This window comes from Megalobrama amblycephala, linkage group LG2 (genome assembly GCF_018812025.1).
Source record: "Megalobrama amblycephala isolate DHTTF-2021 linkage group LG2, ASM1881202v1, whole genome shotgun sequence".
Lineage (NCBI taxonomy): Eukaryota > Metazoa > Chordata > Actinopteri > Cypriniformes > Xenocyprididae > Megalobrama > Megalobrama amblycephala.
Genome location: NC_063045.1, coordinates 52,160,482 through 52,188,408, shown reverse-complemented (window position 1 = coordinate 52,188,408; position 27,927 = coordinate 52,160,482). Strand labels below are relative to the sequence as shown.

The following is a 27,927-nucleotide window of genomic DNA, read 5'->3' as shown; positions in this document are numbered from 1 at the left end:
ACCTGCTTTCAAATGGAGCGCCATTTAACAGACAGAGCCGTAGTTCACTGATAAGCCACGGATTGGTATAAAGACAGCTGACTTAGAAAATGGGAAATGGCAGCTCACTGGTTTCATGATGGGGACTTTCCGTTGACGACTTTTGTTTTCATAATGAGCTGAAATCAAATTTGTTAAATGTATAATATATCACTTGGTGAATAGCATAAGACCGCTTTCAGGATGGTATAATAAAATCTAAATGATTAAATTAAATCTATAAAATGTAAAGACTAATTCAGGGGACCTTTAGTCATTACTTAAATATATATATTGTTGTGAAATAAAAAATCAAGTTCTGAAATGTTGTTAGACTTTTTACTTGTAATTGTTATTTTATTGAGCTTGGATGACACACAAATTATGTCTATTGATTCGATATACTATGACAACTATGACTTGTCATAGTTTAACATTTTCAGTTAATCAAAAATGTATTTAATTTTAAGTTCTGTTAATGTAAAATACAATCTGATGACGTGTAAACGTGTTTCATTGTTTTGAGTTGTATGAACACTTCTTTTAATTTAGACGAACTTAAAGGTGCCCTAGATTCAAAAATTGAATTTACCTTGGCATAGTTAAATAACAAGAGTTCAGTACATGGAAAAGACATACAGTGAGTCTCAAACTCCATTGTTTCCTCCTTCTTATATAAATCTCATTTGTTTAAACGACCTCCGAAGAACAGGCGAATCTCAACATAACACCGACTGTTACGTAACGCATGTTCAAGGGATTACACAAGCCAGTATTAACGTCTGGAGCTGCACACAGCCGAATCATCAGACTAGGTAAGCAAGAACAACAGCGAAAAATGGCAGATGGAGCAATAATAACTGACATAATCCATGATAGCATGATATTTTTACTGATATTTGTAAATTGTCTTTCTAAATGTTTCGTTAGCATGTTGCTAATGTACTGTTAAATGTGGTTAAAGTTACCATCGTTTCTTACTGTATTCACGGAGACAAGAGCCATCGCTTTTTTCATTTTTTAAACACTTGCAGTCTGTATAATGCATAAACACAACTTCATTCTTTATAAATCTCTCCAACAGCGTAGCATTAGCCGTTAGCCACGGAGCACAGCCTCAAACTCATAGAGAATCAAATATAAACATCCAAATAAATACTTTACTCACATAATTCGAAGCACGCATACAGCATGCATGACGAACATCTTGTAAAGATCCATTTGAGGGTTATATTAGCTGTGTGAACTTTGTAAATGCGCTGTAATATAGTTGAGAGCTCGTGTGGCAGGGAGCACGCGATTTAAGGGGGCGACGCCGAGTGTAAATCAGTGCATTGTTAATGATGCCCCAAAATAGGCAGTTAAAAAAATTAATTGAAAAAAATCTATGGGGTATTTTGAGCTGAAACTTCACAGACACATTCAGGAGACACCTTAGACTTATATTACATCTTGTGAAAAAGCATTCTTGGGCACCTTTAAGTTAAGTGAAACTGGGCTGGGATTTATATTTCCCATCATGCTTTGCCCATGGCACTTGAAAGGGAGAGTAAATGCTAAAATTAAGTGTTATATAATTTTTTTTGCACAAGATTAATGGTAAGGGAGATTTAGCATGAATTAGTGTTTTGTTATGCTAATTTAGAAGAGTTTCTGTTAATGTGGGTTTTTGGAGATTTACCATCATGGTGACAAGCGGTGCTTGGAAAGTTCATGTTACTTAGAAATGCGTTTTATTGTGTCCAAAAAGCGTCTTCACCTTACTTAAAACATTATGTTGGATCAACTTAAATAGTTGCATTCATGGTGACAATTATTAAGTTCATGTTACTTAGAAATGTGTTTTTATTGTGGCAAAAAACGTCTTCGCCTTACTTAAAACATTATGTTGGATCAACTCAAAAATCTAATTTTCCAATATTTCTTGGCCATAATAATAATAATAATTTTATTTTAATATAATGCTTAATATAATGCCCCACTCAAAAAAAAAAAAAAAAAAAAAACTGGGTGAAGTACAGATTTCTTCATGGATATTGCAATGAATACAAAGTAGGAGGAGGCGAGGAAAGAAACAGATAAACACTGATTTGATCACATTTATTAGACTTTCAAACAGTATGTTATACTATAGGAAGCACTTAATGACAGATGATATTTGCTACTCTAAATGATCATCATGGCAACATTGTATGTTTTGAGAAAGAGCATGAACCAAAATACATACATAGCACCATTTCAGTTGTCGCAAACAGTCTGGGAGCGCAAGTACTTTTTGTTCATGTTTTTCTCATTGGGAAGCTCATAATTTAGTCTTAATCTATAACATACAATATATACATACAGTACTTTAAATCCACATATCTCTCTGTCTGCAAAAATATTTCCTAAAATATTTCTCATTACTTCATTGTTCTGTCTATAGCTGCCTGCCTTTCTCTTAGTCATGTGCTTTGTGTCAATACTTGACATCCGGAGCGAACCGGACTACTCCCCGACTCCGTGGTTCTGGTCGTTCCACCAGTGGTTCTCCTCCAGAGGTACCCGGGGAATAATAATCGCTGACTCGTCCGAGGCCAGACTCAGATTCACTAGGAAGCAGCACAGTGTTATTGCCAAAGGAGGAGCGGAAGGGCGACAGAGGGAGAGAAAGAAAGAGAGAGACACAGAGACACAACATGAGGTGTTTTATCTGGTAGATAGCATTGTGCACTAGAAGAAATGAGTCTTTGAGCATTCTGAGACCACTTTTTATTCATTATTTCTATTTATAGAGATTCTATTTGTAGCGAGAACGATGTAAGTGATAACAGATCAAGCAAACGTTTGAATGTTCACAATACGGCACAACTTTGAGTGCCTTATTGCTTTCATTATGCGGTTGTTACATATTTGAATAATTAAGGATGCAAATGTTCATTAAAACCTATTTGTATTAAGCAGATTAATTAAGTGTACCCCGAAGATATAGTCCCCAATATAACAGACTGTTGCAATGCAACAAACACACAGGCTATACATTCACACTGTCAGTTTTTGGAATTGACGACCACATTTACTTACAGGTATGGTCTCGAAATATCTATTTCACACAGCATTACAGTAGCGTCTCTGTATACAGGGTTGCCAGGTTTTCACAACAAAACCCACCCAATTGCTACTCAAAACTAGCCCAATTGGGTTTCAGGGGTGTCCCCTGGTAAAAATTGCGTTCCGGGGGTAAAATCTGAGTTTTTTGGCAGGGTTCCCCTGGTAAAATTCGCATTCCAGGGGTTAAATATTATGTTATTTGGGGTCGCTTCAACCTACGGACATGAAAATCAACCCGCGGCAACAGTGTTAAAGTAGCCCGATTCCGCAGGAAAACCATGGACTTGGCAACACGGTCTGTATGTAATGTGCAACAGTAAGTGCACTCGTCTTCTGTGAACGGTAAGCCCCGCATTCTTTTATCTGATTGGTCATCACAGTCATTTTGAACTTCCAGGTTACATTCACACTGTCATTCCAAATTCGATTTTTGTGCATATCTGATTTAAATCCGATCAGATTTACCAAGTGTAAATGGCAAAAAATTTTTTTTTTTTTTTTTTTTTTTTACAAATCAGTTTCAAGCTACATTCATATGTTGTTTGAAATTTCTGGAAATCCGTTGTAGTCTGACAGCTCTGATCGGATTTCGCATGGTTTATGTGACTTTCTCACACCATGTCAACATGTATTGACCAATCAGCAGCGGGGATTAAAACAATCTGTTTTATAAAGACTGGTGCAAAAATCTGAGACCACACACTTATCCTAAATGAAACTATGATTAAATAAACATATGTATTTATAATATTTCTTAGTTAAATGTTTGTCACACTTTTTTGCTTTTAAACCAAACCATTTTCACTAGTGGTCTCAGATGTTTGGACCCCACTGTATATAGATGAATATGACTGTGATCTCAGGTTGTTCAAAGGAAAAGTCCAGATATAAAAGCCAGCATGAAAACAACAAGACAGACACCACTAAACAAGAATACAATGTGCTTTGTGTTTCTAATACTAAAGAAGATTTAAATATCATCAAGTTCAATTTCATTCATCTTTTGAATAAAAAAGAAAAGAAATGAATCTATGAGTGACATTTAAAGTTCACTGTAAATGGATTGTTCCAGCGTTAAGGAGAAGAGATTGATGATACATCAAATTACAAGTACCACAAAAAGATATTACACCTCAAACTCTTCTATAGGGAGCAATACATTACGAAAAAATGCCTATTCCTTGACCTTTTTTTCTACAAGAACACAGTAACAAGCTTGTATGTGATGTTAGTCCACATTAAAACAAAACATGCATGTATAAAAAAACACTGTAACAAAGTTTTCAACATCCTCCAAAAGCAACGTACAGTACATACAGTACATGAGCAAGTCAAACTGTCCTATTCAACCTCCTTTGGCCCAACACTTTCCATATGGAAGAGAATACGCATGGGAGCAAATCAAAAGGTGAAGAACACTGAGCAGTTATGGTGTACTCAATTCTCAATGTAAACACTAGAGCACGAAGCACTAACAACACTACAGTTTCCCCCAGTGAGTAATAATTGTGCTGCTGAAGTACGGATGGAGGCGGAAGAAGCTTTTTCTATTCTCAGGCGAGTATTACCTTGGGTCGGGCAGTGCACAGCGCCACAGGTGTTGCTTTAGTGTCTGCACCCAACCAATATCTCGGATGGGCTGACAGAGCTGAATGTAGTGGTACTGTTTTAGCATAACCCTTCAAACGAACGACAAGATCACTCGTTAGCTGAACATTAAAGTAATTAAAGGGATGGGTAACCCCAAGATGAAAATTCTGTCATTTTTTAAGGCTCGTTCACAACAAGGACGATAACTATAATGATAAAAGTCTCAAAAAAGTTCTAAAAATCGTTCTAAATGTAAAAGAATAGCAGAGTCCACACGATAACTATAACAATAACGGCACAGAGAAACAATATCTTTGGTCATTTTTTCAGATGATGTACGATACAAAACATTGACAGCCAATCAGAATCCATCCTGCTTTAGAGCTCGACCATTTAAAGCAGAAGACTACAAAGTGCGCGCTTAGAATTAATATAACAATACATTGTCCGCTGGTGTGGATGCCAATATAGATATTGTTATAGTTATATTTATAGTTATTGTTCTTTGTGTGAACGGGCCTTTACTCAACCTCATGTCGTTCCAAACTTGACTTTCTTTCTTCCATGGAATACAAAATGAAATGCTGCAGCTGAATGCTCTTTTCCATACAACTATCACTACAGAGACAGAACACATTTAGGCCACGCCCACACCGTGGAGGAAAAAAATCCAACCCTCTTCATTGACTTTGTATTGCATGAAGCCGATACGTTTCTTGCTTCTAACAAAAGACAGAACAATGCCTAAAAGATGCTGTGTGACAGGGTGTATAGCAAACAAGCTACCGAACCGTAAAAGCCAGCCTTTAAAGGTGCCATCGAATGTAAAATTGAATTGACCTTGGCATAGTTGAATAACAAGAGTTCAGTACATGGAAATGACATACAGTGAGTCTCAAACTCCATTGTTTCCTCCTTCTTATATAAATCTCATTTGTTTAAAAGACCTCCGAAGAACAGGCAAATCTCAACATAACACCGACTGTTACGTAACAGTCGGGATCATTAATATGTACGCCGCCAATATTTGCATATGCCAGCCCATGTTCAATGCATTACACAAGGGCAAAACGTCGGGATGTGCACAGCAGAATCATCAGACTAGGTAAGCAAGCAAGGACAATAGCGAAAAATGGCAGATGGAGCAATAATAACTGACATGATCCATGATATCATGATATTTTTAGTGATATTTGTAAATTGTCTTTCTAAATGTTTCGTTAGCATGTTGCTAATGTACTGTTAAATGTGGTTAAAGTTACCATCGTTTCTTACTGTATTCACGGAGACAAGAGCCGTCGCTATTTTCATTTTTAAACACTTGCAGTCTGTATAATTCACAAACACAACTTCATTCTTTATAAATCTCTCCAACAGTGTAGCATTAGCCGTTAGCCACGGAGCACAGCCTCAAACTCATTCAGAATCAAATGTAAACATCCAAATAAACACTGTACTTACGCGATTAGACATGCTGCATGACGAACACTTTGTAAAGATCCATTTTGAGGGTTATATTAGCTGTGTGAACTTTGTTTATACTGTTCAAGGCAAGCGCGAGCTCCGTGGGCGAAAAGCACGAGCAATTACAGGGCCAGCAGCATAAATCGGCTCATATTTAATGATGCCCCAAAATAGGCAGTTAAAAAAATGAATTAAAAAAAAAAAATCTATGGGGTATTTTGAGCTGAAACTTCACAGACACATTCAGGGGACACCTTAGACTTATATTACATCTTGTAAAAAAAACGTTCGATGGCACCTTTAAGGAGACAAAATTGGATACAGGCAATAAGATGTGAAGCATGGGTAAACTGTGGAATCCTGACACTCAGTATGCCTCAGTATGCGTACGTGTGCAATAAACATTTTGTCAATGGTAAGTTAAATATCCAAATGTCAGTTTTATATATTATATTTCCTGTCGCCGATTACATTCCCCTCCAATGGCTGTAGTTCTCAGAGTAATATGACACATTGCGCTCTGTTTCAATTGCCTGTATCCACTTTTGTGTCCTTAAACACTCTTTCTTTCTTTTTTTTTTGTGGGGATGTCGACAGTTGGTTTTTTTTTTTTAGCTTGTTTGCTGTACACCCTTGTCACATAGCACCTTTTAGACATTGTTCTGTTTTTTGTTATAAGTCAGAAATGACAATGAGGCAGCTTCACCTAATACAAATTCAATGGAGAGGGTTGGATTGTTTTCCCCCCTGGTGGGTGTGGTTTTCAAATTTTGAAGCGTTTCGCTCTATCTCTCCATATGTCAAACTTTTGTATTCAACAGAAGAAAGAAAGTCATACAGGTTTGGAACGACACAAGGGTGAGTAAATGATAACATAATTTTTGTTTTAGGGTGATCTATTCCTTTAACTCCCAAAGCACAATATCATTATATAGAATCAACCAGATTTCAATCAATCAATCAATAAATCAATAAATCACATCATTAAAGCCAATCATTATAGACTGACACATACTGATCTTTCAAGGACTATTTCAGTCTATTCAGGATGGGATATCAATTGTTTCTCATTTTTACGTACATCTATGATACTTGGTCCTGGAATAGGAGACTGCATCTTGTACTACTTTGCACATATGAGACACTGAAAGCTGCAATATATCAGATTCACTCAAGATGCAAACATATATTTCTCAACTCTCAGCTGACAGCAATATGCACAACCATAAAGATGCCAGTACCTATTCCAGAGCCTGACACATAAAATATGAGAGTCGCAAAACCAAACATAAACCATAAACATCGGAATAGTTCTCTTCCATGTGGATTCGACATCTATGACAGCGACAGAGAGACAGACAGAAGGACAGAGGAGAAACAATACAGATGCACCTACCATCGTGTCCCCAAACCCTCCCACACCTCAACAAAATGAACCACGACACCTCTGTTTCTGCGTTTGCATTTATTAATTTCAATAAATATGAGCAAGCAAGAGAGAAATCACAATTCACATCATCACAGTTAAATCTGAGGCCCTCTCATATAACATTGTTTTTTTTTTTCTCTCTCCTTTTTCAGTATGCATGGACTATAGATAGCACCTGTGCTAAGCACACACACACGCGCACACACTCACTGGACATGTACAACCCCGCTAGCTTTTCCTCCTCTGTCTCCCCAGGATACCATCCCTTAATTCCCACATTATATTAGCACAGTAATTGAGTCACCAAAGGCTGCAAAATACAAGAAAAGGCCCTCACCCTGTGGCGTAGTCAGCTTCAGAGCACAGCACTGAAGAGAATGGGCTACATGAGGCTGTATGCTAAAGCCAGACTGAAGAAATGAATACATTCATTTATTAAATTCTGGAACTTTGTGTTAATTTCCACGTCAACTGACTGGATTTGAAGCCTGTATATAATATATTTCAGGTTTTAATAATGACTTATAATATGTAATATTTTCATAAATAATGGTAAACAGTTTTAATACATTTCAACTGCCTTTATTTTACATGGTATGTGGCAACTGTGAGTTCACAGTTCATTATCAATGGGAGAGACGTGACAGAACCACTGCGTCACTTGTCAGGCTCGTTTATTATAGTCGGCATGAAATGGAAGTTGTGATAGTCTTTTCTTCTTTGACGTATATCCGAGTAAAACAGCATCTCGAACAAGAACAAATGTAGGGCGGGACTTGAGTTTGTCCATCGGGAACTGTTTGGATGGTTGTTGTTTGCTATTGCTGTGATCTCATGTCATTGACAGGTTGTCCTGTCTTCATGCCAGTAAAAACGTCATCAGAGAAGAGAAGAGATGAGATGACGCTGCAGGAGGGAGGGGAAGTTTTGATTAAAGATTATAAGGTCACATGAATTTAAAAAAAAAATGATGTGCATGTTATAATAAATACGGCAATATTCCATAACAAAGTAAGAATTGTCCATTTTGATTTCATGGTGACTTTAAGAAGAATACCACCGCTTTGTTGTGCATTACTGATAGCGCCGCACACCGCAAAAGATAAAAAGATCCTAGCTGAATTTGGAATAGCATACTACTCTTACTATTCCTGTCAAATAGTATGATTAGTATACTATTCTGAATTCAGCTTCTATCTTTTGTGTTTGCCCCTGTAATTGACCAATCTAAATGACTGTATTTGCAAACAGTCAAAAAGCATTTTTTAAAGGCCCACTTAAGTGCTTCGGAAACCGCAGCATTATTCAATGTGTTGACGTAATTTCCACTGAAAGAGGAAGACAGGACGGGACATATCGAACAGCTTCTCCCCTTTTTTGAAATAACCAAAAGCGTTTAATTTATATCACAGCTCAGTCAGAGCTGTTGAACTTGGTAAAACCTCAGTTTCCTTCGAATCTCTAACCATTTATCCCCCAATCTCCTCCATATCGCTTTAAAATATAGCATTCTGTGCAGAATGCAAATGTGTCCGATACGTCTGTGCCGACTCGTGCATATGACCCGCTCTGTGATATCGTGTCTCAGACTGTGTGTACTGTGGCGGTTCGCACGACACTAACGTGAAACCAAACTTCATTCTAAATGGAAAGCATATTTACACTGTCTTAATCGTTCCCTAACCCCTATATAGTGCACTATGTGCCATTCACCATTTAGAAAATAGTAAATGTGTAAACAAGAGACCGATTTTAGCCGCGGCTTCAGCGTTTATTTATAATGTAGGGGGCGGGACGCTTTAGATTCTAGAGAGCATTTGATTGGTTTTATTTATACAGGCTTCAAGTAAATTTCATCAATCTGGCAATAGTTCACAGACTTACTGTGCACTGATAGGGCAAACAGGACAATGAGATCACATACTTGACATACTGAAAATGGAGAAGACCTCAACGGATGAAACCAGAGACAGAGAGAGGATTTGCAGAGGGGAGGTCCATGACAAAAACAAAACAACTATGCAAAGCATGATCTTACAAAATGCACTTCCATAATGCCAGCAAATAAAGACATTAAGATACCAAAATGAATGTCATTCAGTCCCATGATCTACAACATCTTAGTTCTTCCATCACAAACTGACATGAATCTGCATCACTGTCATGTCACATGCAAGGAAAATGAAAGCCATGATTATGTGCTGTAACATCAGGTCTGATCAGATTATAAATATAAAAAGGTTTTACTGCCAACACAAAATCATCTCTGAATGAATCAGCATTAAAATTTAAAGGGAGAGTTCACCCAAAAATGACAATTCTGTCATTATTTACTCACCCTCGTGTCATTCCAATCTTACATACCATTTGTTCTTCTGTGATGTAAATATTTTTGTCCAGAGTAAATGATGACAGAATTTCTTCCCTTTAAGTTTGCATGAAATTTCCTCTTATACATGTGCATCTTGGGAAAAGGCCTTTTTGGGGCCAACGTTTGAATAAAACAAACAAACAAACATAAAGAAATATGACAATGATCATGCAGTCGAGAGTAAACGAACAGCATTCCGAACAGACTGCATTCGACTTACCAATACATCAAGGGACACGTGATAATAAACAGAACAATTAGTTGAGAATACAGGTCATGTCAGTCATTGAACAACAGGAGGGATGCAGGAGCAAACAAAGCAGGAGACACTCTGGGAAAAGTCATTAATAATTAATATGTTGAATCTGCATTCACAAAAAAGAGGGCTTTGATTTTAAAGCTGGCTAATCTATTGACCTTTTGAGTTCCCTCTACTTTTGGGATCCCCCATCTGTCTACCTCGGGGGCTCCCTTAAGGGGGATGGGGAGTGTGATGAAGTGTGCATGTGTGAGAAAGAGTGTGTGTTAAGGGTTGTGGTCCTTACATTTTTCATGGTGCATAATGGAATATAAGCCCACTAAAACCTCAAAACCAAACAATACAAAAACATGTTTTAGTTTATCTTAGATTTTCTACAGTTTTGTTTCGCACATAAAATCACAGTGAACATCCTTTTCTATCCAAAGACAAATTTACAGTACATCCCATAATGCAATACCATGTTACAGTAATCCAGTTTGTTGTCCAGGCAACAAAGTGGTCCAAAACAAGGCCTAATTTTAATATGACCTTGACAGATGCCTTTTTGAAGATACTGATATTCCCTTTAAGCTATTTGGAAATATTCTGTTCCTGTAATGATTCAACAACAATTTCATGATGGAATGGTTCTAAAAAATGAGCAAGAAAACAAATAAAATGGTTAAAATAATCACAGGACCAAAGTGATTTGACATCACTTGGGAGCTTGGGGGTGTTTGACTACATAAAACAGGCAAGGCAAGCAGGAAATAGATCAATGTAGTTTTAAAATCAAAGATGCACATTTATCAAAGATTTTTTGACTGAGAAATGGCTTTTATATGTTGCCTAATTTATATAAACATAATTTCAAAAGGTTTAGCGGATACAAATCAGCTTAATTGTAAAACCCTTGATAAATGAAAACCACCAGTCTGTGCATCTGATGGGAAGTAAAACATACTGTGCTTCTAGCCAATGGCTCCATGCAAGATAAGAGCATCCACTAGCCAACCAGTAGAGTGGTTGCCATGGAAACCTCGTCGTGGAGATGAGGAGAGTGGGTGGAGCTATAGTAAATGCAAACGCTTTGATATTACTGGCGAGATTACGAGGCAAAATGGAAGAAAAACATCAAATTCCAACCCTGCAAATGTTGTAAAAACAGCCCACTGATCTCTCAAAGAGAAAGAAAGAGAGAGTAAGACAGAGAGAGAGGTGGCGGGTATTGGAAATACACAGTAAAGAATAAAACGAGAGGTGCATCAGATAGATAGAGAGAGAGAGAGAGAGAGGAGAGAAGGGGAGCAATGGATAGAACAGTAAAGGAATGAGAACCTCTTATTAAATAATTTTGCAGCCTTCGTTCAGCTTTCACCCTTTCAGGAAGAGATTAAATGAGAGAAGAAGTGCAATGGTTTTTACTCTTTCGCCTCAGCCAGTTTGTTGTTGATCTCTTTACTTTTCTCCTTGTCGCCCTGCGCCGCTCTGCTCTCCTGCTGGTTCTCGGAGCTCTTCTTCTTCGAACCGCGCACAGACGTCGCCTGCTTCTCCTTGGACTTCTTCAGCGGTTTGCCAGGTGTGGCAGATGTGGTGGTGCTCTTTTTCGGTTTAGAGCGAGGAAGACTGGTTTTCTCTACCTGTACAAGACATGAAAAAGCACAAAAATGGTATTTTACCACCAACGTATTTCGTTATTCAATGGCAAATAATGTAGGACAGGACTGGGACTGAATGGAAATGTTAGACTACGTTATTATGGGATTTCAGTAAACGAGGCTTCGTTACATCATAAGTGTTTCAAAATTTCAATATTTCACATGACTTTGGCAGTTTTATATGCGCTTCGAACCACTGATTCGAAACAAAAGATTCATAAAGCTTCATGAAGCAGTGTTTTGAAATCGCCCATCACTAGATATTGTTGAAAAGTCGTTATTTGTTTTTTTTTTGGTGAACAAAAAGTATTCTCCTCGCATTATAATATTAAGGTTGAACCACTGTAGTCACATGAACTGTTTTAAATATGTCTTTAGTAGCTTTCTGGGCATCAGAATGTGTTAATTATCTTTCTGGCAATGCAGGCCTCACTGAGCCATCGGATTTTATGAAAAATATCTTAATTTGTGTTCTGAAGATAAACTAAGGTCTTACGGGTGTAGAACGACGTGAGGGTAAGTAATAAATTACATAATTTTCCTTTTTGGGTGAACTAACCTTTTAATCGTCCCACCCATTTAGCCCTGGGTGTGTTAGCCGAAAAGATATATTATAGGCAGGGAAAGTTAATACGTTTGAACCTATGTCAATTTTCCTTCTGTATTGTAACGTACATCTGAGTGAAACGAATTAGTGAAAAAAAAAAAAAAAAAAAAACTGTAGGGGAGGGACTTGGATTTATCCATAGGTTGTTGATTGGATGGAGGCAGATCTGGTCAACAGTAAGAAATGGGCAGGGTTTATGTGGACTGATTGACTGGATAAATTCATCATATGTCACCAGAGAGAAGTTGGTCATTTCACCAGAAGATTGAGTTATGACATTCTAAGAATTATGAGGTCAAAAATGTTTTTAAAATGAAACATATGCATGGTTGAATTGTTCACAAAAATATTAATAACATGCATTTAGAAAATAGACATAGTGAAATTTCATTTCATGCCGACTTTAAAGAAGTCAATTTTAAAGGGATAGTTCACCCAAAAACGAAAATTCTGTCATTAATTATTCACCCTCACGTTGTTCCAAATCTGTAAGACTTTCGTTCATCTTCAGAGCGCAAATGAAGATAATTTTAATGAAATCTGAGAGCTTTCTGTCCCTCAGTAGACAGCTACACAACTGACACTTTGATGCTTCAAAACGTTCATAAAGAGATTGTAAAATTAATCCATATGAATTGTGCAGTTCAGTCCAAATAGAGACTCTGTAGAGACTCAATTGCTGTATATTATGAACAGATTTAATTTTAGGTTTTTATTCACATATAAACACTGATCGTGAACATAAACAGAAGCTCAATCAAACCTGCTTGACACATGAGAACAAACCTCTTGCTGAAGCTCAAATGTGCTGCGTAACATGAGAATGAACCTCATTGGTTCTCAAACGTTAAGCAAACATGGTTGAGCTTCCGTTTATCACAACTGATGAGCTGATGAATGTTTATATGTGAATAAAAGCCTAAATTAAATCTGTTCATCATATAAAGTGATCGACTCTCTTCAGAAAATTTGGACTAAACCCCTCAAATCATATGGATTATTGTTACGATCTCTTTATGAACTTTTTGAAGTGTCAAAGTGGTAGTTGCGTAGCTGTCTATGGAGTGACAGAAAGCTCTCATTTTGATTTCATCAAAAAGATCTTCATTTGTGTTCCGAAGTTGAACAAAAGTCTTACGGGTTTGGAATGACACGAGGGTGAATAATTAATGACAGAATTTTCATTTTTGGGTGAACTAACCCTTTAATATTTTGATTTCACATTGTTAAGACCACACACAGATTTTTGTGATTCAAAAATAGTTGAAAAAAAAATCACTTTTGATCATACAGTTTTGGACACATACTGACCTTAAAACATGCACTGTTAGCAAAGATCCTAATTAGCCAGAACTGATTCTGATGCTAATATAAAGCAAGTCAGAACAGTTCAACATAATGAAAGAAAGCGCTGAAGCTGATTCGATGCCAAGAAAAGACACTCAATGCCTGAGGCCAAAGTTACGTCAAACTACTTTGAAAAAGTACTGCTGAGAAAAAAAAATTGTTCAGTTATTTTCCAGCCATTGAGCACATAAATTGCTGACATAAAGTTACTGAACCCAATAATTGATTTCCAACCTTCTGCACCAAGCACAACAAGAAAGTAACCCATAGTGCTCAACTGATCTGAATATTGTGTAGTTTTTCTTAACTTCTACACACAGGATCTTACCTTACTGCTCTCTCTATAAGGTTCATGGTACAGTGTGCGTATCCTCCTCCTCTCCAGGGCCTTGTTGTCATCTGGCTGCAGATTGGCCTGATAGCCCCTGTAGGTGGCGCTGTAGCTAGTCTCCAGAGCAGTTCTCTCATCGGGAATCTTATACTGAGACTGGGCCCTGGTGACCTTCACAGATTTGACATCTGTGTAGGCTTTGAACTCATTCCTAACATTAAGAAACAGATAACATCACAAATTATTGGAAAATTGAGTGTAGTGGGTGATTCATCCCACACATATTAAATTTCAAGACCACACTATGAATCCAGAAAGGTATAACACTGAAATATTATACTGAAAGTGCACAGTTAAATCTGAGGTGTGTAGTTTATTGGCAAAAGATTTTTTTTTTCTTTCAGGCTTGAGTTTCACAGCCGTGAACTATGATTTGTCACTTGCTAGTCCACAGAAGGTGGGGGGCGGACATTCTCATTCTAGAGAGTAGGGCTGCACGAAACATCACCTGCTTTCAAATGGAGCGGCATTTAATAGACAGAGCCGTAGATCACTGACAAGCCACGCAATATCGCGTTCATATCGCAGATGAATCGCCTTCGATAATGAACGCGATATTGAGTGGCTTGTCAGTGAACTACGGCTCTGTCTATTAAATGCCGCTCCATTTGAAAGCAGGTGATGGCGATTTAGCGGTAATCAGGGAACCGGCTTTACTGACGAAATGCGCGTGACAATCGCATGTGATATATCGTGCAGCCCTACTAGAGAGCATTTGATTGGATTAACAATACAAGTCCAAGATGAGTCATCAATATTTTTGGTCCATTTTTTTCTCCTGGACACTGTTAGCCCGGATAAGTTGAATTTACCTAAAAAATTTGATGAAACTGGTTGCCCTAAAAAAATTAAGTAATGATTAAGTAATGTGAACTTAATAATTCGAGTTCATTTAACTTAATATGTTTTGTAATATTAATTACTTTGTAGTTATTACAACTAGTATATTTAAGTTCAATGTACTAAGCAAGTTAACTTGCCACCAATCAAAATTCATCCATGCCTCCCATCATGCATTGCTGCATGAATAAATTATGAGCTGAATTGTCTTAGTAATTTTCTTTATTCTCACTATTTAAATTTTGCTGTTTTTCTGTGACTTTTTAGTAGCTTGTTTTCTAATGTTCAGAGTTGATCTGTTTATCAGAACATGCTGCTTGTCACCGTCGTTGAGATTCACAGGCTGATTCTTGATGTCTGTGTGTGCCTAAAATATATAAATATATTTTTTTTTTGTAATAAGGACAACTTTAAAAAAAAAAATTGTATTGTAGAAGTTGATCCTCCGCTGTAGAATCACAGTGCTGCTGTAATCAATAATGTAAATCTAACTCAGAGATTGGGCTCTAAATGAGTTTAGTGATTCAGATGAAATAATGATTATGTGAAAACATAACCAACATCACCTGATCATCTTTTAACTTTGCTTGTCTGGTTGGTTTTAATACAGTTAAAACTGCCCAAACAAAATCTAATATTAAAAAGTCAAGGGTCAAGAGCTCAACTAAAACAAACACTGACCCTCGATGATGGTAACTTAAAAATTGTGATTTTCTCCTTTGGTGAAAAACTATAAGGTAAATGTTAGGAAAAAATGTCTGTAGAACAGCCAAAACAAATGTTCCAACTGCTCATCAACAGCTCCTTGAATTCATACACACCACGACAAAATGGCGTCATTACCTGCCGCAAACCAGTGTGAAGGAGGCGTGGCCAGGAGGAAAACTTCATAATTTAAGTGCATTTAACTTACATTTATTAACACATTCAAATACACCCACAAATTAGTAGAATATACTTATATTTTATAAGTAATGCAACCAAACTTAAATATTTTAAGTATATTGTAATTATATTTTTTAAGTAAATATAAAATCCGGGCTAAGAGTGTACAGAAATGTATATTTTAAATTCTTATATCTGCTACAAGTTACATTGTCAAAGTTTAGAAGTACACTAGCATATAGTAGATTACCTCAAATCTAATATACATAGATTAACAAAACTTTAAAGGTTTAGTTCACCCAAAAATTAAAATTCTGTCATTAATTACTCATCCTCATGTCATTCCACACATATTTAAAACTACAGTGGTTCAACATTAATGTTATGAAGCGGCGAGAATACTTTTTGTGCGCCAAAAAACAAATTAACGACTTTATGACAATATCTAGTGATGGGCAATTTCAAAACACTGCTTCATGAAGCTTCGAAGCTTTACGAATCTTTTGTTTCGAATCCGTGGTTCGAAGCGTGTATCAAACTGCCAAAGTCGCGTGATTTCAGTAAACAAGGCTTTGTCACGTCATAAGTGTTTCGAAATTTCAATGGTTCACCACTGGGGGGGTGTGACTTTGGCAGTTTGATACACGCTTCGAACCACTTATTCGAAACAAAAGATTTGTAAAGCTTCGAAGCAGCTTCATGAAGCAGTGTTTTGAAATCGCCCATCATTGGATATTGTCATAAAGTCGTTCATTTGTTTTTTTGGTGCACAAAAAGTATTCTTGTCGCTTCATAACATTAAGGTTGAACCACTGTAGTCACTGTAGTTTTAAATATGTCTTTAGTAGCTTTCTGGACATCTGAAAGTGTTAATTATCTTGCTGTCAATGGAGACCTCACTGAGCCATCGGATTTTATCAAAAATATCTTAATTTGTGTTCCGAAGATGAACGAAGGTCTTACGGGTGTGGACGACATGAAGGTGAGTAATTAATGACAGAATTTTCATTTTTGGGTGAACTAACCCTTTAATTTTAATAGGGTCAACTACAGTATTGCTATTCCTCAACCACATATATTGCCATTTTTATGTTATGACAGATCACACAGATCAAGATAGCAATCCTTCAGATTACAACAAGGCGATATATTGTATAAAAGATACAACAATGACTGTATATAGAATAATTATTTGGTACGGCTATATATAGACACTGCAGTATAGATCTAGATTGATATACAGCCTCCATAATGCAGAGATTTCCCTCCAACTGCATCTCAGCAGAAGAGAGTTTTTTCCTGAGGCAGTGGCCATTTCTTTTGGATGAGTAATGAGTCTTTATTCACGGAGATGACACAGACAAATGGTATATACTTCACGGGTATGTGCATTGCAGATTACCCAACATGCAACTTATCCGCAGTACATCAAACACACATGCACACATACAGACAGAAATCACTGAGAGCAGCACAAAACAGAAGTCTGAGAGTAACTCTGTTCACCTAAAAAATCATTTAAAAACAGAATGATTCGCAAATGAATCACTTCAGATCGATTTGTGAACTGGTTTTAACGAAAAATTCACTGTCAAATCATAATCACTATGTCTTACGTTACAAAAAATTTCTAGCTAAAGAAGGATGGAACATTGGATATTATCCACTAAATACATTTACATGACTTCTAGATTTCTATTCATTTTCATTACTTTTCCAGGCCTGGAAAACATAATTTCAAAATGCCCTTATTTTTGACCACGGGAACCCCGCCTCTCTCTTTCTGTTTGATTCTGTAACATTACAACCTCAGAGAGGCAGACTGATTGAGTAGGTTTGATAGAACAGGAAAGTGACGGGAATGTCAGGCAGGGTGAATCATTATCATACCATTAGATCAATTAGTTGCTTAGCTTGCATGAACAAGAATCAAATCAATACCTCTTTATATGAAACAGAATCAACCATTCTGACATATTAAGATTAGGTTTAAAAAAGAACTGAGCACATTTGATATCACAGACTGTTCTACTGGAGATAAGATTAGATAAGATTACTGGATCAAACTCCTTTAAAGTCAGAATGAGGAAAAATTCTAAACAGAAAAGGCCTCTTATTATGTGATCACCAAGCTGATGAACAAAGTCATGGGACAGCATGTGGGGGAACATTATTAACCCCCTCCGAGAAAATAAGAGATGTGAAAATCACATCTCATGTCTCATGCCATGCATTATAAAGGAATATTTCGGGTTAAATACAAGTGACTCTCTATCAACAGCACTAATAGCAGAAAAAAAGACAGCGGTGGTCCTAGAGGAAAAGTTGCTCAGAACGAGGAGTTCTACCATGTGGTATGAATGTCGTGGGTATGCGCGAAAAATCATGCGATACACGATGTTTTACGCATGTGAAAAACAGAAAGGCGTTGTTTGATAGCCTTGCCTGACAGCCGCTCAAAATTCAGTGGCCGATGGCGGACATGTTTTTCAAGATGCGTCAATGTCCACATAGAGAGTCATGGCCCCTCGGATGAAGACATTGCATGCCAAGTTTCAGGTCGATTGGACTAACGGTGAAGTAGTTATAACTGTGTTCATGTTTTTTTTTACTGTTATAGCGCCACCAAGTGGCCAGTCTTCGCGTCCTTTTTCACACGACCACAGAATAAGTTCTTACATAGGTGTGCTGAGTATGGTGAAAATATCTCATTCCCTTCACGAGTTATAGCCATTTTAGTAAAAGTGGCTCGAACGTTTTGGCGGACCTTAGGGATTGTGAATTGAAATTTCAACTTTTTTTTGATAACTATTGACAATCAGACTTCAGAGAATCTTGCTGCACTGGTTTGGTTCTGATTGGGTCAAAAACTTGGACTAGTTTGCAAAAGTAGGTTTTTCAAAAAAATCCAAAATACCCGAAAATTTCAATGAGTGAATCCTTGTCTGCTTTGAGCCAAGGATTCCAATGACATAAGACACTTGAGCCTAGGCCTAACGGTTCAGGAGTAATGAGCCATTTCATACTTTTGACCACTGTAGCGCCCCCGTCAGGCTGATTGGGGCGAGCCTTGGTGAACCTAATAAAAAAATAAAAAGTAATTTCTACAACAGAATTTTATTAACAGTGTTATTTTAGTATTATTTATATACTATTATAGTATTTCTTAAAATTTTTGAATTAGCTTTTATTTTTATATTTTCAATTTTAATTTTTAGTTTAAAGGTGCCCTAGAATTAAAAATTGAATTTATCTTGGCATAGTTAAATAACAAGAGTTCAGTACATGGAAATGACATACAGTGAGTCTCAAACACCATTGTTTCCTCCTCCTTATATAAATCTCATTTGTTTAAAAGACATCCGAAGAACAGGCGAATCTCAACACAACACCGACTGTTACGTAACAGTCGGGGTGTACGCCCCCAATATTTGCATATGCCAGCTCATGTTCAAGCATTAGACAAGGGCAGCCAGTATTAACGTCTGGATCTGTACACAGCTGAATCATCAGACTAGTAAGCAAGCAAGAACAATAGCGAAAAATGGCAGATGGAGCAATAATAACTGACATGATCCATGATATCATGATATTTTTAGTGATATTTGTAAATTGTCTTTCTAAATGTTTTGTTAGCATGTTGCTAATGTACTGTTAAATGTGGTTAAAGTTACCATCGTTTCTTACTGTATTCACGGAGACAAGACTGTCGTTATTTTCATTATTAAACACTTGCAGTCTGTATAATTCATAAACACAACTTCATTCTTTATAAATCTCTTCAACAGTGTAGCATTAGCCATTAGCCACGGAGCACAGCCTCAAATTCATTCAGAATCAAATGTAAACATCCAAATAAATACAATACTCACATAATCCGATGTATGCATGCAGCATGCATGACGAACACTTTGTAAAGATCCATTTTGAGGGTTATATTAGCTGTGTGAACTTTGTTTATGCTGTTAAAGGCAAGTGCGAGCTCCGTGGGCGGGGAGTGTGAGCATTTAAAGGGGCCGCAGCCTAAATCGGCTCATATTTAATGATGCCCCAAAATAGGCAGTTAAAAAATTACTAAAAAAAAATCTATGGGGTATTTTGAGCTGAAACCTCACAGGCACATTCAGGGGACACCTTAGACTTATATTACATCTTTTAAAAAGACATTCTACGGCACCTTTAAGTTTTAGTACTTAAGCTTATTTTAATTATAGTTAAGGCAACATTTCTCTTTTACACTTACGTTTTTTATCTAATATTTATATTTTATTTGATTTCAGATTTATTTCAATTAACAAAACAACAAACAACAACAACTCTGGCTATTATTAAACATACATAATTTGAGATGTGTTAGAAATGTCATTGTTGTTTTGACCTTTTAGATACATGCATTGAGAGTTTGACTATAATATTGTGTCTAGTGTTTTGATTTAAAGTGAGGCCTCCCTTCTATCCCTGTTGAGAGCACAGGGGAGCGAAAAGAAAGAAGTGAAAGTTGTTACATAAGACAAATGAAGTCCAGTCAGAATGCTAGAAAAGGCAGTACAAAGGCAGCTTATAGAAGTCCAAGGCCACAGGCAGCAAACACTCACAGGACAAACATGAAAGAAGAAGGGGGAGGAGTCAGAGTTTATACAGCATAAGATAAAGCAACACACACACATATAAAATGAGACTGAATGAGAAAGACATGAAGACAGAGAGAGAAGGTTTTACTCACATACAATTGGACTGCCAACAATGAGCTTAGTGTGCTTATTGTAAATCAGTGCTTGGTACCAGCTGTCAAATCATTCATTTGATAAATGACATCAACACTGTTCTACAATGTTGTTTTACACCTACTTATCTTCTTATTAATCTAACAGAATTAATTTAATGGAAAAATCACAATATTTATTTAAATGAGCTCACACATTAAATTAACTGTTGACATCAAAAGTCATCTGTATATTTGAGCATACAGTGAGGTCGATGCCTCTTCTTCTCCCCAGGCATGGAGCTTTTGTGAACAGCCGTCACTATGGTGATATGCTGGCACTAGAGAATTGTGTGGTGGGGCGCCAGAGCAGTGCATCATGGGTAGGCTTGGCACATTGGAGTAATGTGGTGTTTAACAGAAGCATGTAAAGCTGTTTTGCTTTGTACTTGGATCTAAAAACAACATCCTGATTATTTTAATGTAGTCTAGACCTGTCAGATGTCAACACAGCGCCTGACGCTACCAAACATAGACAGTGTATTTGAATTAATCAAAACTGATTCCTTCTATTTAATCCACCAGCACTGAAAACAATTAGTGCAATTGCTAAGTTTGATTTTCAATGTAAGTTCTTATTCTAGCAACAGACTTGCTCTCAAATAGGTCCAGATCAATAGGTTTCCTCCACCATGTGCATTATCTTTTTTTGCTGTTCCTACAGCATGACATATTTCTTCTGACATTCACTTTGGACTCCAAGTGAATCCCAATGAGATTAGCTGTGTAATACTGCCCTGTAAGGCAAAACTCTCTCTTATTTCTCTCTCTCGCTCTCTCTCTGTCTTTGCTGCTTCTTCTGTTATTGATTCCAGTGTTTGAATGGTTACAGTGCCTTCAATTACTGCACAAGGAAGGAAAGGCATAAAAAGTATGTTTATTTACTGCATTATTCTGTACAATGTGTATTGCACAAATGTACTTTAATTGACTAAGGAATCACTGATGGAATACAGGAAAGGCAAATAATTAATTTAATTATTTAATTAATTATTAATTCATTAAAAAATCCTTTTTTATACCCTATACTAAATATGATCAGCGGAGTGTTATTTTAGTAATTGTTTGTGGTTTTTTTATTATTTCTATTTAGCTTTAATTTAGATATATTTCAACTTATTTTAGCAAATTTTTTTTTTTAGCTGCACAATTAATCACATTTCTAATCATGATTACAATTACAGATGCCACAATTACAAAATAGTTCAAAGGCGCAATTATTTAAAAAAAGAAAAGAAAAAAAAGTCCATTACATTATTCTGCATGCTTAAGATGTGCGTGTGTTTTTTTTTTATTTTTTTATTTTTTTTTTTTACAGATTATCTTAAGGGTTAATATCATGCCTTTTTTTTTTTTTTTTTTTAAAGAAGAAACCAGACCAATGTTTAGTTGACATTTGAGGCTTAATGCTATAGAAATGCAATAAAAGTTTTTTAGGAAGAGTGTTTTCAGCTTGTTTATTTTCATATAAAAATATGGCATACGGCTGCTTCAAACAATGATATAAAGCTATTCAAAACATTATTCATTGTAAATTATAATAATCGCAATTTCAAAGAAATAATTGACAATTTGATTTTTGTCATAATTGTGCAGCCTTAACTCATTTTATTTCAGTTTCATTTCTAATTTTTTAAAAATACTAAACTTTTTTTAAATCTAATATTTATATTTTATTTCATTTCAGCTTTATTTTAATTAATAAAAATATTTTTGAATAGTTTTATGGTACGTTTTCACAACAACATTGTACTAAAATTGGAAACGTTTTTTCTTTGCGTTTTCGAAAAGTTTGTGTATAGACTAAAATTGCTGCATTATGAATGCCAGACCAGTAGTTGGCGATGTCACTTTGTAAAAAAACACTACATGCCTTTAGACCAGTGCCCAAGGAAGTCGACCGGAAGTTGAAGTCGGCCGCGTGCCGCCATCTTGTAGCAGAACTTCACCTGCGTTAGCATCCCATTGACTCCCATTCATTTTGGCGTCACTTTGACAGCGAATAACTTTACATCTGAGGCGTTTAAAGACTCCATTTGTCCATTATTTATTTCTAAAGATACACGACAATGTATAAAGGGCTCCATTACCTTCTATGTTACATCATGGCCCCGTAGAAACAGTTTTTGTAAAAATAGGCTAACGATTGCGTCATAACCACTCAACTCTCTGTCGCACAGTAGAGAAATTACCGTACAGACAGGAGGAGAAGCTCGCAGGCAATAGTATGCATTAACTTAATATGGCGTACTGGCGTTACATTTTAAAATACTATACAAAATAATTAATCAGAATACTTACTCCTGCTCACTCACGCCAAAGAACTCCCCGCTCAAGCTCGCCGTCTCTGCAAGATTAACGATGGCAGTTTGCACGCACAGCTACTAGAAGATTTACATCTGTCAGACAGGTTGCTGACGTCATCAAGCTTAGTTTGAGTCTGCGCGTCAGAAACGGAAGTGCTAAAAATCGCTAAAAATGGGCTTCACTTGTCTCAATTGAGTTCCAATGGGGTCGCTGTGTCCATTTCTTTTACTGTCTATGCTTTAGACTGAACACATAATAGCTGCGTTTCATTTCAGAGGCTGCGTCCTCCGAGGGTCGCATTTGTCGGCCGAATACGTCAGAGGCAGTCTCATTTAAGAAAAGTTACCGTTAGATTGCTAAGTTAGAAAGAAATTGCAGTATTTTACACCTCACGAGGAATAACAGTCAATTTTATTATGGTTACTTTTCTTAAATAAGACATTCTTGATGCAGCCTCCTAATGAGACGCAGCTACTATATATGCGCATGACATCACCATTTTCACAAATTCGTGTTTGTGTAGTTTACACGGAGATAATAACGGTATTGTTTTCAAAAACGTGCACTTAAAAAAAAAACTATTTTCAAAAGTTTTCAGGCCCCTAAAATGCTGCTGTCATGTAAATTAACAGCCAAAATGCATAAAAGGTTTTCCATTTTTTTCATGTAAAAGACACCTTAATCTTAGTTATTTATAACAACATTGTATCAGAGGTATGGTGTGCTATTTTAAAGTCAACAATAAAAAAATAAGAAACAAATACCAACCCTAAAATAATGAAAAAATAAAAAATAACTGCTAAACACTTAAACTGCAAAAATCTCTCAGCATTTCCAAGATTTTGTGCACAACTAATATATCGTACAGAGATAAATTGCAGACCAAAGCATATTGATCTGCAGGGAGAGAAAGAGAGAGAGAGAGAGACACTAGAGAAGATAAATGAAGGAAGCAACTTCCTCTCCACTGCATCCTGTCAAGGCACACCTGTGATTTATCTGACTCAAAATAAAACACCACAGAATTATTTTGCAGGCTTCTTACAGTAACAGGACCATTTTTTTTATATATCCGGTTTCATCAGCTTAAGCCCTGTCACTGCTTTGTAGCATGACAAGGCAACAAAGCAAAACTCAGGACTAAGATTAAGTCAAAGTAATCCTGAGCTTTTCAGTTTAAAGAATCACACTATAACAATTCACGCATGCACTCACACAAACTCAACTGATGACTCTGTGTTTTTTTCCTCTTGTGTATTTTCCTCCAAGAAGAAAAAAGCCTGCCCTGATGCACCACAAGGCATTTTAGATTAAAGTTCTCACTCAACAACTAACCAGCCTAATATATTCAAGTCTAAAGGCTATCTTAATGAAGAGTAAATTCAACACATTGTTGATACATACATTGTTATATACATATATACATTGTTTCCATTTCCATTTAAAAAGCTCAATCTTGTTCAGATGCACAAATTAGAAATTTGCAAGCGCACATGAACGAGGGGGCGAATTATGGACAAATTGCCACCTGTCAATTAAACACTACTCAACAATGACAATGACAGACTTTTGAATTGAGATCCAGATCCCAAATCTGAGAACTTTCTTTCTTTACACATTTATTGTTCACTGTTTGCAATAAAAAAAAAATGATTGAAAGGGAACTGAATACCATGCAGGACCAGGAACAGCACAGCACTATACAAACTTCAGCTCCATCTGTTTTAGACAAAGACAGGCAAATAAAAGCAAATGAAAAAGCAGTTTTATATTCTAGCTGGGAAACAAAAGCTTATTTTAGGGTGCTCTGTGAATCCCACACACCCCACAATTTAACACCACGTTCACAACAAATGGAACAACTGGAATTTCTACAATTCACTCACTGCCCTCACTTTGCCCTAAAGCTAACCCTGAAGAAAATGAAAGCCTTTTCCAAAAACAGCTTCTGTTCCAGTGCTCTCCTGCCCCCTGCATGTCCTGCCATCTGTAGGTTTTGTTAATACAGCATACGCAAGATTTAACCCACAGCTGACCTCCATTTTATGACCTTTTTCACTCCACAACACTTTTTCTGCAATGGTACTGACTTCTATTGCTTTTATACTAAGCTAATTATCTTTAATATCCCCTAACCCTAAAGACATTGTCCAATAAGACATTATTTAGTACTATTTAGATAGCCTAGCCCAATGTGTCTTTGTATTTAGTATCATTGAGAGGGGAATTTGGTCCCCTCTATACACATATATTCATGTATAGATTCAATGCCAGGTATAACATAACCCCTATGTGCCAGTTGTTGGTATGCTGTTTGGCTCTGTCTTTCCTTTTTGCCATAAGTTTCCTCCCAAAATCTGCCTCAGAATTTGCAACACCACTGTAAAGATAAGATACCCATGGTGCTTCTGCTGTAAATTGCTAGTTTCCAAGCTTTATTTACAGTATTTTTTTTACTTTTAACTTGTAACTTGGTGTGTCAATATATTAAAATGACTATATAAAACAAACCATTATAATTATTTTATAATAATATTATTAATTATATATTACAATTATTTTAGTTAGACATAATAGTTATATATACTTTTATATAATTATTACAATTATTATAAATCATGTAGATTAAATTACAAAGGATTTTTTTTTTTTTTTTTTTTTTTACTGGCAAACAGCAGTTTCTACCCAATAAAATATTTTGGAGCTTGGCATAATTAGAAAATTACATTCATTATAAAAATGTCCATGTTTTCTTAAAGGGTTAGTTCACCCAAAAATGAAATTTCTGTCATTAACTACTCACCCTCATGTCGTCCCAAATTTGTAAGACTCTTTTGTTTATCTTTGGAACACAAAAGAAGATCTTTTTGATGAATCTGAGAGCTTCCTAAACTTTAGAAATTTTGGACTAAATCGATGGATCCATTTGGATTATTTTTACGATCTTTTTATGAACTTTATTTTTATGAAGCGCCAAAGTGTAAGTTGCGTAGCTGTCAACGGAGGGACAGAAAGCTCTCAGATTTCATCAAAAAGATCTTCATTTGTGCTCCAAAGATGAACGAAAGTCTTACAGGTTTGGAACGACATGAAGATGAGTAATTAATGACAATTTTTATTTTAGGGTGAACTAACCCTTTAAGACTTTATTAATTTACATGACCATTCCAGGTTTAGAAATCACATTTTTAAAATTAGACTACATCTCCAGGTTTTCCAAAACTTGGGAATTCTGGTTCTTCAAAGAAGAATGAATTCAGATAAAAAGGGTGAATTCAGATAAAAAAAATATCAAGATTTTTAACTTATTTTAATATTTGTTTTATCTTATTTTATATCATTTTAAGTCATCCTAAGGGCCTCCTTGGAAGTTTGAGGGCCCCTAGTGGAAAATCACAACTGTACATTAATAATCAGCCATAGGCCTACCTGTAGGAGCTGCCAGAGGTGACTTCTTTTTTGATCTGCCGGTTGAGGGCATCCACAGCTGCCCTCCCTTTTCCCTCTGTAGTGGTGGCATCCCCTATGCTCTGCCCATCCAACTTCATGTCAGCTTTGCTTTCAGAAGCCATGGTCACTTTCTTGGCTTGCCTCTTTTTCCTTCCACTAGACAGGATCTCCTTCTCTTGCACCTTGTCAGCAATCTGACTCTTTTCCACCCCAGTGTCCATCATCTCTGTGTGTTTGGATCTATCAGGGATGCGGTCATTGCCCACTGAGATGGTCGGAGAGGGCTTGGGGATCCAAGGATGATCTCCCCTCTTTGGGATAGGCCAGGCTTTGTAGTCCTTCTGATACTGGGTCTCGTTGTTAAAAGGGATCTCAGGGCCATGATACTCGTTCTTGGGCTTGCAGCTGGGCTCCGGGCGAACATTCCAGTGTTTAAAGTCCTGGCGCATCACAGATCCGCTGATGTTCTCATCCCGGGCTGGAGGTCCTTTGGTCACCGCGTCGTGGTCGTTGTGAAGCGGCTGCGTTTCTATGGCGACCTTCTGCGCAGGCTGCTGCAGGTGAAGATGCTGCATTTCGGACACGTCCGAGTACTTGGTGAAAACCAACGGCACCGCAATGTCGGCCTTGTCCAGCTGGTTCCAGAACCGAGCCATACAGCAGGCTCTGGAGATACAGGGCCATGCCATGATGGTTTGCCAACGTCTTACCTTCTGTTATGCCAATCTCTTCCTTTCCCCGAAGCTGTTTTGTATTCAGTTTGTGGAACTAAACGCGCTCGCGAGCCTCGCGGGAGATACGCTACACAAAATGTCTGATTCGCAATGTTTTTCCTTAAAACGATGTTGTCAAAGATGACAGGACACAAACACACTGTAAAAGATGCATTACGGGTTCTTGAGGGGTTTAATCTGTGGAATATTCTGGTTTAGCTCCGTCCTGATCCCCTTGCGCTCGTTACAATACGAGAATTTGTGAAGACACAGCAGCCCCTCCCTCCCGCGCGCCTCCTCCGCTCAGCATCCATCGAGAGAAGCTGAATCACCTGCCACTGTCATCATCACGCAACGTCTGCAATGGGCGGGACCGCGCTCAATGCCCCGCCCACTAAAGTAAAGTCCTGAAGACATAATAGCTGTTGGAAATGATGTGAGGGATGCTCAAAAATATAATAATAATAATATTTGTATTATTATTATTATTATTATTATTATTATTATTATTATCATATATAGGATGTAAGTTTGTGGTCGGTACGATTTTTAAATGTTTTTGAAAGAAGGCTTTTATGCTCAGAAAGGCTGCATTTATTTGAGCAAATATACAATAAAACAGTAATATTGTAACTATTATTACAATTTAAAATAACTGTTTTCTATTTTAGTTTATTCCTGTGATGGCAAAATTTTCAGCAGCCATTACTCCAGTGTTCAATGTCACGTGATCCTTCAGAAATCATTCTAATGGCTCAAGAAAC

At 36.8% G+C, this 27,927-nt stretch overlaps 1 protein-coding gene across 5 annotated transcripts; it reads right to left on the bottom strand.

The window, feature by feature from the left end:
* Nucleotides 1-2,103: 2,103 nt before the first annotated feature.
* On the bottom strand, nt 2,104-27,522 carry map6a (microtubule-associated protein 6a). 5 transcript variants are annotated; one of them, XM_048180784.1, is made up of 5 exons: nt 26,430-27,522; nt 14,144-14,357; nt 11,629-11,843; nt 4,677-4,787; nt 2,104-2,609 (listed from the first exon to the last, which is right to left on the bottom strand). In XM_048180784.1, exons 1-5 carry the CDS (start codon nt 27,137-27,139, stop codon nt 2,477-2,479), a joined length of 1,383 nt encoding a protein of 460 aa, XP_048036741.1. In that variant the 5' UTR covers nt 27,140-27,522; the 3' UTR covers nt 2,104-2,476. The 5 variants fall into 5 exon arrangements, with proteins under 5 accessions (XP_048036741.1, XP_048036742.1, XP_048036744.1 ...); XM_048180785.1 differs by lacking the exon at nt 4,677-4,787 and having other exon boundaries at nt 26,430-27,514; XM_048180787.1 differs by lacking the exon at nt 4,677-4,787 and having other exon boundaries at nt 11,666-11,843; nt 26,430-27,514.
* Between the last annotated feature and the right edge of the window lie 405 nt (nt 27,523-27,927).

Coding starts and splice junctions, on each gene's coding strand:
- map6a (XM_048180784.1), bottom strand. CDS start 27,139: ATGGCATGGCCCTGTATCTCCAGAGCCTGCTGTATGGCTCGGTTCTGG. Junction 14,358..26,429: donor ACCTCTGGCAGCTCCTACAG/GTAGGCCTATGG, acceptor TCTTAATGTTAG/GAATGAGTTCAAAGCCTACA. Junction 11,844..14,143: donor CTTATAGAGAGAGCAGTAAG/GTAAGATCCTGT, acceptor TGTCTTGTACAG/GTAGAGAAAACCAGTCTTCC.